The following is a 15,554-nucleotide window of genomic DNA, read 5'->3' on the forward strand; positions in this document are numbered from 1 at the left end:
AAAGGGCGCTGGACTCCCACATGGTCGACCACGGCTTGAGTCCCAGAACTGATGGCTTGCTTTCTCACTTTCTCCCTCTCTCTCTCCCACTCTGTCCCTCTCTGATCAAAATTAAAATAAATAAAGTTAAATAAAATAATTCTTTTAAAAATAGTAATAATAAATAAATAAATACATCTTTAAAAAACAACTAAGTGGAATGTTAGTGCTAGTTAACAAACCTACCTGACTTGAACTTATCTAGGAAGACAATTGGCATCATCTCTACTTCTAACAGGAAGAGAAGACAGAAGGGACTGTTGCCACCAACCAACCAAATACCATCTGTGGAGCCTATTTCAGTCTCACGTATGGGGAGGCGGAAATGAGGAACCATGGGAAATAATTGCCCTATTGCATTAAATTTTATTTTGCAACTGTGTGAAAACAATTTCGAATATAAAGCTTTGTTTGCCCTTCACAACAACCCTATGAGGTAGGCAGGCAGGCAATGATAATAGGAAATGGGTAAGAATAACAAATACACCAGGACACAAAGAGGTTAAATTGCTTGCCCAAAGTCACACACAAGTAACAGGGGAGTCAGACGAAAGAGCACTGCGACCTTTCCTTTTTGAAAAGAATGGCAGTAAAATAACTTTCAGATTACTGACTTGAAGGAAAAAAAGAAAACCTATATACATCCAAACTTCCCTAAGTAGATTTTTCTTTTCTTTTTTTGAGAGGTATTTTGCTATAGGGCACATGCCCTTGCCTGAGAGACAGAGAGAGAAAAAGCGAGAAATCATCCCTGCCCCCCAGAGGGGATTGACACACAGCAATCCCTTTTCCATTCTCCTCTCAGGATTTTGGACATGTACACACATGCACCTAGCATGAGTTTCAAGCTGCTGGGTCCAGGACTTGAATCACAGTCGATCATGTGGGAGTCCAGCACCTTAATCCCTATGCTAACTGCTGGCTCTGGTAGTATTTTTGTTTAGGTATAAAATATATTCAGTAGCATACAAAATATGCACTAATCGTAAGTGTATACAGATGGGTGATTTTGTGCACATACAAGCACATACACCAGTGTAACCACTATTAAGATATAAAACATGGGCCAGTAGGTGGCGTGGAGGTAGGGTAGCTGAATCCCACCTAGCCAACTCTGTGTTTGAGTCCTGAAACTGTGGCTTGAAAATCACACCAGGAGTGTGTGCACATGTGCCCAAACCCTAAGAGAATAGAGAAGGGATTGGAGTGTGGCCATCCCTCTGGGGGAGTGAGTTCTCACTTTCCCTCTCAGTGTCTGTCTCTCTGGCAAGCACACATGCCCTATGGCAAAAAATTAAAAATAATAATAATAATAATAATAATAATAATAAATTTTTAAAAAGCTATGGGCCAGATCTATGGCATAGCAGAAGTGAGCTTTTCAAAAAAAGCTGGATTCCACATGGCTAGCCATGGTTTGAATCTGAGTCCTGGCAGCTTGGAAACCGTTTTGGTCACAGGTACATGTGCTCAAGATCCTGACAGGTTGGAGAAATGGGAGAGAAAGGGACTGGTTTCTCCTGTGCGGTTCCACATGCACTCTGCTACAGGATACGCTGTGCGCCCCCTCGAGGGCAAAGTCCTGTTCCCTGCAGCAGGGAATTCATCTCCTAAGCATCGTGGAACTGTGGGGTCTTTCCCTTGGCCTCTCTAACCCACACTCGGCAAATGCCACCAGAGGAAAAAATGATAGAGATCTCAACCCACTTTAGGAAGGTTTTCCCCTTCTGGAATTTTGTTAAGATAGTTCTCTTGGGGCTGGCAGGTGGCTTGGTGGTTAAGGGTGCTGGACTCCCACGTGGCTGACTACAGTTCAAGTCCCGGACCTGGCAGCTTGCTCTCTCTCTCTCGGGGCAAATTGAAATAAATAAATATAAATAAATGAATAAATAAATAAAGTTAAATAAAATAATTTTTAAAAAAAGGTAGGTCTCTTAAACGTGACAGTTTTCACAGGAAGGAGGGAATCAAGGGGGGGAGAATGAGAGAAACATTTCATGGACACAAAAATGAAAAAATATCTTTGAGGATGGTGTGTATGGTAGTATCTTTGACTGGACTAATATGCAGCATTCGTGGTGCAAAGGTTCATCTTCTATGCTGTAAAGATGTACAGTAATTATTGAAAAATAAGGGAAAAAATTTTAAATGTGGTTTTCAATGTTTCTAGAATATGAATTTTCTCATTCATCTTTCATTCTAGTTGTTACAGCGGGATTGATGACATGCCACACCTGCTATATCCTACGTAAATGTGACAATCCCCTGGACAGCTTCTGAAACAGATATAAGTTATTAGTATAATTTTCCCTCAAACACCTAAGTCAATTGAAAGGCTAAGAAATTCGTGAAGTATATAGGCGCTATAACTTGCACATTCGTTTGGGGGAGACAGAATCTTAGCATAGTGGTGGCATTTTCATACTTAAATGCGATTATAGTTTCACGCTTGGAATTAGATGTTGGGAGGTGCTGAGGCTCAGCAAGCAATGACTGGATTGTGATGATTACAACACGGAGGCCACACTCTTGTCAATAGAGTAACGAGGCCTCGTGAGACCCAGTGAGTTCTAGCTTTCCTGAAAAGGGGTTGGCTCTCTAGAGAGCTGGTTACTGTAAAAGAAAGGGAGCTGGAGCTCCCTCTCCAGAGGCACTTGTCGTCCTCTGCACTTCCGTCCGCCATGTTGTAGGCTGACCCTATCAGTCCTACACCTCCAGACTTCCCACCTGCCACACTGTGACTCAATAAACCCCTAGTTCTTTATAAATCACCCAACCTCAGCTATGCCTATTTGCAACGCAACAACAGACTAAGACATATATATCCTTTATGGAACATTAGGGCTCTTGTATAAGCCAAGTGTCGTACATGCACGAGATCTATATAGGAGTTAGTTGAAAGAACACGTAATACTTGACAGTCAATACACTGAGGCTTTTTGTTTGGTTTGGTTTGGTTTGGTTTGTGTAGGGCATGTGTGTGCTCTGAGACAGAGAGACAGAGAGACAGAGAGAGAGAGATAAATCATCTCCTGGGGGGATGGCCATGCCACAATCCCTTCTCTTCTGTTCTTCTCTAGGAGGGATTTGGGGTACATGCGCGCATGCACACACACATACACACACACACACACACACACACACACACACACAGTTTGCTGGGTTTTCAAGCCACTGGTGTGGGACATGAACCACACCGTCAATCATGTGGGATCCAGTCACCTTAACCTCCATGCCACCTGCTAGCCAGTACACTGAATTTTAAATGAACTCCTAAGCTTGAACGAGGAAAATATTGTGAGGTTTAATTTCTTGGGGTACTGTACTTACATTAATTACACAATGTAAGGAAATGACCTCTAAGGTATTGTACCTTTTCAAATATTGGGATATAATTATTCATTAAGACATCAAGCATAAATAAGATCAGTACCTGAAAATTTGCTACCTAGTTCAATAAAACATACCAATATTTTTGAAGTACTTCTTAAAACCCTCACTCTTTGAGGCTGGCAGGTGGTGTGGTGGTTAAGTCCGCTGGACTCCCACATGGCCAACCACGGCTTGAGTCCCAGACCTGGTGACTTGTTTTCTCTCTCTCGCTTTCCCTCTCTGGTCAAATTAAAATAAATAAAATTAAGTTCAATAAAAATCATTCTTAAAAAAAATCACTCCCTGCACTTTCTAAGTATCCATTATTCTGAATTTGGGGTTTATCATCTCCTTATCATTTTTACCACATCTGTAGGCTATTTCTAAACAATAAAGTGTTTGATTTATAGGCATTTAAATGCTCTATAATGTTGTCCTGTAGAAGTCCCTCTGCAGTCCCTCTCTCCCCTCCCCAAACATCAAGTCTGTGAGTTTTGACTAAATTGATCTGGGCAGCTGCAGTGAGACTTAACTCTTGTCTCAAAGTTCTGTGCTTTAGTTCCCCCCACTATAAAACTCAGAGAAGAGTTTAAACTGCATATCTCTGAATACTCTTCCAGATCTGAAATTCTATTTATACTTTCTATAATGACTATAGAGGTGTACCATTTGTTCTAAATATAGATCTGGTCATGATTATTATTTGAGGTTGGCCGATGAGGAACATAATCCCTATGGAAAACATGTTACAGTATTATTTTCAGAAATTTGGGGCTACTACAGTATGCAAGAAAGTCATTCGACTAGCACGTTTGAAGTAGCATAGACAATGACCAGAAAACACAGACTTCACAATGCAAGAATGCAAAGTTTATTTTCTTAAATAAAATACTATATTCATATCTATACAAATAATTATTACAACCATTAAAATGTTACATTTAACAATAAAAATTTCAAAACTTTAAACAAGAGCATGGTTCAGAATATTCACACCCTAATACAATGCATTTGTAAAAAGATGTCAAAATAAACAGAACCTATTCTTATTTACAACTGTAGGACAATCCTGATCATATTATACATATCTGCTCTGGATTTCATTACAAAACAGATTAGTTTCCATTAGAATTATAAACCAGGTGATTTACAGTAATAGGACATAGTGCACAGCAGACACTGCTGTCAGGAGAACAGATACAAACATTACACTACTGAAAGCATTAAAATCAGGTTTTTTTCTGGTGACTGCCCTACAGTAAGCTTCTCACCCAGTGTATGTATAAATAATCTGTGAAGGTAATTATGTTCTCAGATTTTTCAACTTTTTGTTTTTACCAAAATGAAAATTTTATATATATATTCTGCTGAAAGTGGAAGCAAACCTTTTCTTCACAGTAACACAACTGCAGCATCTTAAGCAACACTGTCTGGTCCCTTTCTTCTTGGAAGATCAACAGTTAACTCCCCTTAAAAGTTACCATTCTAGTCAAGTCCAGTGCCTCGGTGACCTCATAGATGAGTCATGGTTTTAAGATTCTGGGAGATGGGAGGACTGAGAAGTCTCATAAAAGAAGGGACTTGGGTGGCTCACACTTTTAAGTTTCTATGACATAGTACGGTGTATGGCTGTATACACAACTGAGAACCAAAAACATTTTTAATTAAAATTTTTTAATTTTTAAATTACAAAGAGTTTTTGTCTATGTTTATGAAACCAGTAGTAACAGATTATACAGTCATCCAAAATAACACCGATTTGGATATTATGTCCAATCATTTCAACCCAAGTTGGCTAATGTTTACAAAGCATCTAACCACACACATGTGCCAGGAAATATTTACAGTTGATGGGGTTTGTGCAAATCTAGAAATAAGGATGATGAATGACCACCACATAAAAGCTCTGAATTTAAAAGGAGTCTTGCTACTAACTAGTATTAATAAGCTGTTTTTTTTTGTTTTTTTTGTTTTTTTTTTACAAGATAAGCTTCAAAGATGGCTCAGAGAATAAGGCAACAGTGAGAAGCATCAGCTGTCCTCGTCTTCTAGGAGGTGTCTGATCACTCAGCATGTACCATCCCAGCTGGTCCTCTGTGATAACAGAGTGGGTGATATGTTCCAATGACTGGTCCAAAGACCAGAGGCACAGTTTCAGGAAAGTGCAGAACCCGGGTAGAGGCATGTGGACACAGCGTGGACCTGTGTCCAACTGGGTCCTAACCCTTCTTGCCAGTGTACTGGAGTGCTTCTAGCTAAAGTTGGTGTCCCACCCACAGACTCTAGCAGAAACACTCTCTAGGTCTCACTCTAGCAGAAACCTACAAAGGAAGAGTAGAATACAGAGAGAACATACGTAAGCCAAAAAAGGGACCCTTAGCTGAACACTGGGGAAGGAAAACTAGTACCATTCAGCCAAACAGACATCTCTAGAAGTAACTAACCTCTGCCTTTAATTTGCATACAGGTGTTAAAATCACTGGCTCCAGCTTAACTCCACACTGGTTGGTCTGGTCCTTGGCTATTTTTGTTGCCTTCTGGATCTACACGGTCACAAGGCAGCATCTCCAGGCACAGACAACATTTACGTAAATGACAGAACTACAACGGTGACTCCCAGCATCCCAGGAATATCAACCCAAAGCCATTTCATTTGGGTTACCACCTTTGCCCTTTCTTCCTTCCTCCATGGGGGAGCAGGGACAAGTTCACCAAGCCGAGGAAGAGAGTTTTACATGGCAAACTGAAATATTTTAAATCAATTTTGAAAAATTTTGTTTTGAGAAAGTGTCCCCCTTAAGAGACCAGGAGGCAGGGTGGTTTCCAAAGTCAGAAATTAGAAATGACTGATTTGGGAGTGTGATTCACCACCACAAGCTTATCTATTAGACAGTGGGCCCAATAAATGTTTTGAGGCAAAGGAGCAATCATCTTAAGACAATGCCAGGTTCCCTGCCACCTATTTGATAAAGAATAGATGGAAGAAAATAAGAGCCTAAGTACCTATGTATCAAAGGGAGATTAAAGCTAAGAAGACACATATATTAATAACTTTTCACATTTTCTCAAATTTTTTTTTTACTCCCATTAAAACGTATTTCTGGGACCAGCAGTTAGTGTAATGGCTATGTCTCTGGACTCCCATGTAGTTGACCATGGTTCGAATCCCAGACCCGGTGGCTTAAACTCATGCCGGGTGCGTGTGCATGTGTGCCCAAGATCCCGAGAGGAGAATGGAGGAGAAGGGATTGCAGCGTGGCCATACCCCCAGGGGGGTGATTTCTCACTTTCTGTCTCTCTGTCTCTCTCTGTCTTTCCGGCGAGCGCATGCACCCTATAGCAAAAACCTCTCAAACAAACAAACAAAAAACAAATAAACGTATTTCCACTTTTTTTTGGTGTATAAGTTTTAGCCTCTCCATGAAATGGCTAACATTAGAAGGCAAGAGCAAGGCAAATAAATTATTTTTAAAATGCTTAAATAATTTTTATTTTAAGAAAGCTGATTTTAAAAAGTTGATCTTAATCACAGGTCAACCTAACCCTGATATATGACTGGAAGTTGCTACAAAAGAATATTCCCTCCCTTCTCTTTCCATAGTTTTGATACGTTAAAGTTTATAAATCATGATCACCGAAGAATACTCACACCTTACTTGTAAAAAGGGTTCTAGCTCTGACACTCCAAAAGGTCTTACAATGAAAATAAAATTCCCTCAAGTGGTATAAAACAATATATAAGACTTGCCAAAGCAACCTGTATTTTCAAAACCAGAAAAGAAATGATGTCAAAGTGGCTTTCTCTCTGACTAACACACTGTAAGTTTATATGTGAAAAAGCGATCTGGTGCTGGCCCTGCAGTGCAGTAGTTCAGTGCTGGGCAGAGAGAGCCAGATCCCACATGGCCGGCCTTGGTTAAAATCTCAGCCCAGTGGCTTGAAAAATATTCCAGGCATGTGCATATGTGTCCAGGATCCTGCTGGGGTGGGATGGAGAAATGGAGGAGCAAAGGATGACTGCATGACCAGGCCCACTGTGGGCTGCTCTCTCTCACTCTCTCCCCCCTCTGACGTGACAAAAAAATCTTTTAAAAAAGAAAAAGAAGAGATATATGGATTTTTTCACTTCATTTGAAGTTATAGTCAAATGATGAAAGAAACCACTTTCTGTAACTGATTCTATGTGATCAATAATGCTAAGAGACAGAAAGGGAAGTGATGCAGTCAACGTTCTCCCGTATGACTCAGACATAACTGTGCATTCCCAGAAGTATCAAGTTATTAGTAGAAATGGCTTTATTTTCTATACTTGTATGTTGTCAAAGCAAGACTATTGATTATAACCAAAATGTAGTATATTTTCTGCCATTCCTTTACCAACATGTGTATCTAGATATCACTAGACACTGTATAACAAATACCCTCCTAGCAGTCATGTATGCCATTGGTAAATCCCATGTATTTGTACTTCTAGATCAAATAAGATTTCAGCACTGAGCCTATACATGAAATGCTCTCTCATACATACATGCACATGTCTGTGGGATAATTAGAGTTACATGATACCAGGCGCCCATTGATGTGTAGATGGTCACATCTTTCTTCAGATGGTCAAATAAGCCTTACTGAGAATCATTCAAAGTCAAAGTGTTATATTCTTGGAATGAAAGCTCCAAGATATGCAAATGCTATCTCTGATCACAGAGGAACAGAAATATACAATCAATGCAACAGAAATATCTGAAAGGAGCAGACATTAAGGCCTCTGCACTGCAAGATTTAACCCAAACTCCTCTTTTGCTTATTATCTAAATTTGAATAAGATCTAGTAGTCCCTGGTCCTTTAGCCACTGTGGTATGTGTATGTGGGAAAGACGCACAGAGAAAGAGATACTGAGAGACAGAGACAAAGAAGAGAGGAAGGAGAGGAACAGCCAAACACAGAAATTGGGCAATTGAAACTGAGATTTTGGATGTTTCAAGCTACCTGAAAATTTTCTGAATGTTAAACGGTTAAGATTCAATTAAGTGAATTAAAAAGCAAGTTATAGTTCTCATTTTTTCCTCAATAAGAAGTTTTAACTGCTGGGAACCAGCAATTAGCGTAATGGCTATGTTGCTGGACTCCCATGTAGTCGACCGCGGTTCGCATCCCGGACCCGGTGGCTTAAAACTCACTCTGGGCGCGTGTGCATGTGTGCCCAAGATCCCAAGAGGAGAATGGAGGAGAAGGAATTACAGCATGGCCATCCCCCCTAGGGGGTGATTTCTTGCTTTCTGTCTCTATGTCTCTGTCTGGCGAGCGCACGTGCCCTATAGCGAAAACCTCTCAAAAAAAAAAAAAAGTTTTAACTGCTGTGTTTAGCTGTTGTCTTGTTCATGAAACTCTATTTTTCCCCAAGACCATATCGAAGGGAGAAAACAAAAGTTTCTCTTGTTTATCATATCTTTGTTTTCTTTTCTTCCCTCCAGGAGGTTGCTATAGTTGGTAGCAGAAACAGGAAAATTGGGTAAGAACAGCTGAAGAGGCCCAGTGGACCCTTTTGGGGAGTCTTTACATGAGGTATTCACTGGAGTGAACTGCTCTGCCCAAGCCTTAGAAGGCAGAAAACATAAGTGCTGATCCTTGAGCACCTTGTTAGCAGAGCGGATAGAGCAATATTCACACATCTTTTCCACCCCTCCCACTTTTGGTGAATACAACAAAAAATAATGGGCTTGGTGGGTTTGAGAAAATGAGTATACACAGTTGTTTCCTTAGTGTTCTCAGTATGTGTTTTAAATTTTATTATGAACTCCAGTGGAGCTTTTAAAATCCTTATCTACATCAAGTTTTTATGTGCGTTAGCAGGTCTCAGGCCTCAATTTCCCATTTACGGATGGCAGACTTTTTTTTTTTTTTTTTTTTTTTGCCAGCATGTGCATGAGTTTGCTGAAGAGAGGCGGGGGCAAGGGTTTGAGGTGGGGGACTTCCGGGGTACTATGAGTGAGAAAGCACATTCCCCATGGGGGATGGTCACCCCACAATCTCTTCTCCATTTCATTTCTCCTTTAAGGATTGTGGGCATCCATGCACATGTCACCAGGTCCGGGACTCAAATCGTGCACTTAACCACGTGGGGTCTAGCCACCTTAACCACTGTCACTGCCTGGCCCAGCCGGCCTATTTTAAAGGGCCAGCATGTAGTTTAAAATCTGCCTGTGTACACACACTCGCTCACACACGGACATATATAAAGACAATATATTTTAAGCACCATTTCACATTTACCATCAAGAAAAATAAGGAACAAATTCATCCTCTGATTATAATTGTTATAAAGGATAATTCAATATATAATACCATATTTAAAATATAAATATCAATAAATGAAAATACTGACAGAGCTTAAAACTGTTCAGAAATATTTTAAAAGTAAGGCTCAAATGAAGGTGTAGATTCCAAACATACTATTTACTGATTGGTCCTAATATTGAAATGTGTGAAAAATAATTTATTTCATGATCTAATGAATAGAACAAAGAGAGAATACTAAATCAATATGCAACTGAAAGAACACCAATTGTTAACTGAACCCACGAAACACTCCACGACATAACTGCTTTTATCCTTACAGCCTGACGCAAAATGCAAGAACAAAATGAAGAACATTTATGTAATTTATTTTTTAGATTTCTATTTTTAAGGCTAACTGTCTAAGGAAGACCTTTGCTTTAAAGGATCTTGGCACATTAAAGGACAACAGAGCTCTCTAACTTGAAGAACGAGAACATGAAATTCCAGTAATTTATGAATTGTGATAATTAAGAAAAAAACCCTCTACCTAAACTAAACCTTCAGAGTAAAGGCTGATTAAACTATTCATTTATTTACTAACTGATTGATTTTAACCATGGGCATTCAATCCAACACAATTCAACATCTTCCACGAGTAAAAAAACTGTTCTAGATGTTGACATTAACCGGTATTTTGTTAGGACCTACTGTGTTATCAAACTGCCTATTCTTTTGGATAGCAACTCAACTATCTCTACCTATTTTACAAATTATCAACAATCAAGTTGAAAATCTAGGTTTCTTTCAACTACCCAGCACATGCTGAGATAATCATTCCAATTTCTAGTTGATTCGTACTGAGGGAATACAAGATTACAAACTAAATCTGAAAAGGGAAATCTGCTTAGGAAATAAAAAAGCACACCATGCACTTAAACATCAAATATCATTTGTTTTTGACAATTCAGAATCTGCATCATCTCTGATATGGCTCCCCTACATTCAGAAGATAACTAAAAACTGATTATATAAAGGCCCCTCCCACACACGCACACGTGCACACACACACACACACACACACACACGATCGTTCCGTTAATGTACATGGATGTCTCACCCATTACCTTCACATTTAGTTTATCATTATTTAGACAGCTGAACTGCAATCATGACCTAGAATATGGCTTATGTTATGGGCAGGTCTGTTTGAGGACTGCTTGGAAGAGTCAGAGGCAGAGGAGTTTGCTATTGTGAGCAAAGGTGACATTGCTGAGCCATCGGGAAAAAAAAGGGAAGAGCTGTCGCTATTTCTGGAAACAAAGAGGTCATGTTAAAATTGGACAAGTGAGAGTTGGTCATGTGCATTGGTGGCATATCAGGGAGAAGAGGAAAACTTGGCTGAGCAAAACCAACAGGTCTGGGAGGAGACAAAATTGATCCAAATCGGTTATTCAAACTTCCACTGTTTACCTTCTCTGTGCTAGGATTTGAGAACATCTGATTAGAAAAATAGGGGATTGAAATATCATTGGACAGTGTAGGATGGGCAGGAGAGTAGGGAGGATAGAAGGAAGGTAGGGTATTTTGGGGATCTACTGGGATGAGGGCAGGAGTTCGAGTGGCACTAGGCTGAGTAACCTGTGGAATGAAAGAAGTGTTAGCATTTATTGGTGGATTCATGCCACCCTCGGGAATAAAAGGAAAACCAAAATTTTGTGATAGAGTATGCTGGTCAGGACCTGAATTATCATTAGGTACTTGTGGGCTATCAGGCATGAAACGAACGATACTTCCTCTCTTCTCTGTGGTGGGCTGTTGACGTCCAAGAATCATACTGCCACTAGTAGAGAGGGGAAGGTGGGGAAGACTCGGGTCAAAGACATTACTATGTCTTTGGTTTCCAGAACGATTCCTTTCGGGTTGACGAATTTTGGAACCACCGCTGTCCTGTAGGGGATGCCTTGATCGCTGAGGAACTGAAGAACTGGCTTGACGTACTGGGGCCCCTTGATCTGCATTCCCATGAGACACAGAAGGGTGTGGCAAAGCTGGCCTTGCAACACCATGCATGTTGGTTGTGACTGGAGGGTTCATGTGGCCCTTTGTCCCATGGCTGTCTGTAATCCTCATGGGATTGGACTTCTGTACAGAGACATTGGGACTTGTGTTTCGACCTTGAATATCTCCAGAGGAAGAAGAACTTGAAAAAGGAATATTCAAGGTGCTGTTCCTAGTGTTAATTGCACCTAAAGACATGTCACAACTTTCCCTATTCTGACTCTCACTTTCTCTCCTAATATGGACACTTTCATGAGCTGGAGGACAATTGTATTCAATAGCAGAGGATGGACCACACTGTGCATTCCTCTGATGTTCTGAAAGTGATCTCTGACTCCCAATGACCTGATCGCCAAGGTGAGGGGCAAGCAAGCTCTGCATGAAACTCTGGTGACACGCACTTTCGCTGTCTCGTGGTGGGACAGCATTTCCTGTGGGGATGCTCTGGACTGGGGGATAAGGTAATCTCTTTTGACGTTCGATTGGTGGTGGACCAGTATTCTGACTAATCCTGAAAGCCTGGGACTGCATACTCCTCAATGATGAAACGGAGTTACCTATTTCATTATTTCTTGAAGACTGTACTTCAAAGTTACTCTGGGGTTGACTAGCCCCACTTGGTTTAAATGTCTGACAATCAGAAAGGCGGATATCTGAGGCAACAGTATGGTCCACACGACCCTGCATATTATGAATAGCCAAACTCTTATTTCTGGGAACATCAAGATAGCTTCTCATTTCAAGCTGATCTGAAACTCTGGAACCCTGAATCGATATCCCCATCCTCTGCTGCTCTGAATTAGAAGACGTCTTTCCAATGAGTGCCTCAGCAGAATAACTTGAAACTCTATTTCTTTCTGGCCTGTGTGGTGTGCAGGTCATGTCTGAAGGTCTAGTCACAATACTTGGCTGAGACACCATTTGCTGCTCTAAGCCTCTTGATGTCAAAAGTCTCTGCATTGGATTATGCCCAGACACATGTTCAGAAGAAACCCCTGAACCTTGCTGTCTGCTTCCAACATCCTGCTGTTGGTGCATAATATCTTGATTGAGATGGTTCTGGGGATGATTATGGTGGTTTCGGCTAGTTGGAGGATTTTCACAGCTCTTTTCTGGCTGGGAACTTCCAAAGTGTTGCTGCATCTGTTGCTGCATCTGTTGATGGTGAGGATGTGGCTGACCACTTTTGGGTCGGGATTGGTCAGTTCCATGGTGCTTTGGCTGTAGGGAAGGGAAAGCTGAGAGGCCTGAGTGCCCTGAACAAGATTCCTCTTCTTCTGCAGCTGAACTTCCTGTTGTAGAGTTCTCTGTTGGTGGACACTATGGGGTTGAGAGTGGACAGAGCTCTCTGCATGAGGTACATGATGCTGCAGTTGATATAAATGGTGCCTCTCTCTCAACTGCCCCGCTTGCTGCAGCTGCTGCTGCTGCGCCTGCTGCTGCGGTTGCTGCTGCTGCTGCTGCTTTATGTAGAGGTGGTTACTATGAAGGTGAGAGACTCCTTGAGCCGGAACATGCTGTTGCAAGGCCTGTAGGTGTTGACTTGCCTGGGTTTGCTGCTGCTCAGCCACCGCAGGCTGGGAACTACACTGAACTTCAGTCTGCCTCAACGTAGGGGCCACGAAGTTGTTATTAGGTGGAAATAATCGTGTTAGGCCATCTCCATGCGCTGGATTGCTAACAGGCACAACTGAATTTGAAGAATTCGGAGGGATCTGACTAACCATCATTTGAGTTTGGTCAGAAATGGTGTCTGGGGTTCGGCTCATCAGGGGTATATTTTCAAGTCTCAGGGGGGCTGGCTGACAATGCTTTTGACGTTTAGCTGAAGACAGTAAGAGGTCATCTTGAACAGCACGCTTAGTAGAATCTTTACGGCCTTCGTGACTTGGCTTTAAGAGTGGTTCTTGTATCTGTGAGTTTGGTATGGTGCTAGTCATAGTAGTTAACTGTTCTTGGGGATATTCTGTCATCAGAGAGGGCCCAGGAGGTTGACTGCCATAGGAGCTAGATGAAGCAGTCAGATTAACCGTTGTAGGAACAGCTGTTTGTTCTGAAGCTTGGGCTAAACCTGTACAGCTGGCCAGAGGGTGACTGATGCTGCTCTGATGGATAAGATTATTCACACTTAAACTGGTGATGCTTGGTGGCTGAGAGGTTGAAGCCTGTAAAGAGGCATTTGATGTTTTAATTCCCAGAGAACAACTTGGTTTTTCAAGGGGCCTATCCACAGTTGCTTCAATTGAATTCTGGCCATTAAATTCACTCTCTGTGGCTTCTGCCTGTCCTGTGCCATTCTCTTTAGGTAGCTGTGATTTGAAAGGCTGGTCTCCCTCTACAGAGGATGCTTCAGAAGGTTTTGAAGTAACTTCCCTTGTATCAGCCTGGATGCTAACCCTTCCCTTTTCAAGGTTCTCCTGGTCAAAAATAGCTCTAGCTGCAAGAGCTACTATGTCAGTTTGCTCTCCAAAGGTACAGCTGTCACATGTATTAGTTGCTGTGTTGCTGGTTACATCCTCTCTAGTTGTTTCAGGAAGCATGGATGCAACTGAGAAACTCCGACTACTGCCAGAGCTGGTTGACATGGGAGAGTCAGCCTGCCTACCAGCAAGCAAAGACACATTAATAGCCTCCTGATCAGCAAGGCAGGAGTGATGCTGGGGCGGCTCTCGATCATCGCTGTTCACCAGTAATAGTGCCTGTTTGGGATGCAAATCGACACTTGAATCAACTATTTTAGAATTTTCTGAAGAAAAGTCAGGATGATCCATTGGAACTGAAAGAGATGATTTCTGAGGGTCTTTTTCTGTACCAAGATCAGATAGCAATGTAGTTAAACCTTGCCCCTTTAGGAGACCTGTAGTTTGCATCGTATCTGATGCATCCTGCTCAACCCTGCAAGGTTCAGCTATGAGTTCTACCTCAGAAACACAGTCGGTACTTGTAGTGCTTGTGGTGGAGGACAAACCAGAAACCTGAGAACCCAAAAGGTGGGTATCTTCTGGAAGTGGAACCAACACACTGGTGGACATGCCGGGTTGGGCTGAATCCATCAATGCCGAACTAGCGGGTGATTTATCCTGAGATGTCTCTCGTTGCAAAATGGGGGTAGAATCTTTGGATTTTGCTGGGACCACTGCAAAATGTTCACTTGGTACGGATTCTTGAGAGGGTGAGCTGGACTCTTCTGCTGGCTTAGATTTGGATACAGACTCAGGTATTACTGATTCGGGATGTAACACGTCCAAAGGATGTGCAGCAGAAACACTTACATTATTTGCCTGGGACACAGTGACAGATGGTAGTGCAGCAGGGAGACCTTCCAGTAGCCCATTGGTACACGATGACTCTGCTGAGCCTTCTGTGCTGGGGCAGTCTAACCTGCCCGCATCTCTCACTGCATTCAGAGGACATGCTGACTTGTTAGTTGCTAAGTGTCTCTTGGCACCTGGCTTCTTACTTAGCCTTTTTGACTTCACGTTAGGTGGCATACAAGCAACGGTGTTCACTGAGGGAGCAGTCACTAGATTATAAGTACTGGGTAGTGTGGTGGAATTATCTGTTGTCATGGGAGGGGCTACAGTTGTTAATGAAACACAGCTGGCTGAGGTGACTTGACTGCTGGTGGCAGTCTGAGAATTGGCAGGCTGGCTAATAGACAGTTGTACACAGCTTTGCCCAGCCATCTGTGATATGCTTTGATTGAGGCTGGCCAAAGCACCAAACGTGTTCAGGGCAACATTGGTGTTCGGATCTTCGCTGGTGGTAGGCTGAATAATTTGCATAGGGGTTTGATTTGTAGTTCCTG

At 41.8% G+C, this 15,554-nt stretch overlaps 1 protein-coding gene across 1 annotated transcript in view; it reads right to left on the reverse strand.

The window, feature by feature from the left end:
* Nucleotides 1-8,950: 8,950 nt before the first annotated feature.
* USF3 (upstream transcription factor family member 3) overlaps nt 8,951-15,554 on the reverse strand; it is a gene marked incomplete in the record, with an annotated part of 27,203 nt that continues 20,599 nt past the window's right edge. Inside the window, 3 exon segments of the mRNA XM_027765649.1 lie at nt 8,951-10,970; nt 10,973-12,976; nt 12,979-15,554. Coding sequence (XP_027621450.1) covers nt 10,836-10,970; nt 10,973-12,976; nt 12,979-15,554 — 4,715 coding nt within the window.

The sequence above is a fragment of the Tupaia chinensis genome, unplaced genomic scaffold, assembly GCF_000334495.1.
Source record: "Tupaia chinensis unplaced genomic scaffold, TupChi_1.0 Scaffold139218_1, whole genome shotgun sequence".
NCBI lineage: Eukaryota > Metazoa > Chordata > Mammalia > Scandentia > Tupaiidae > Tupaia > Tupaia belangeri.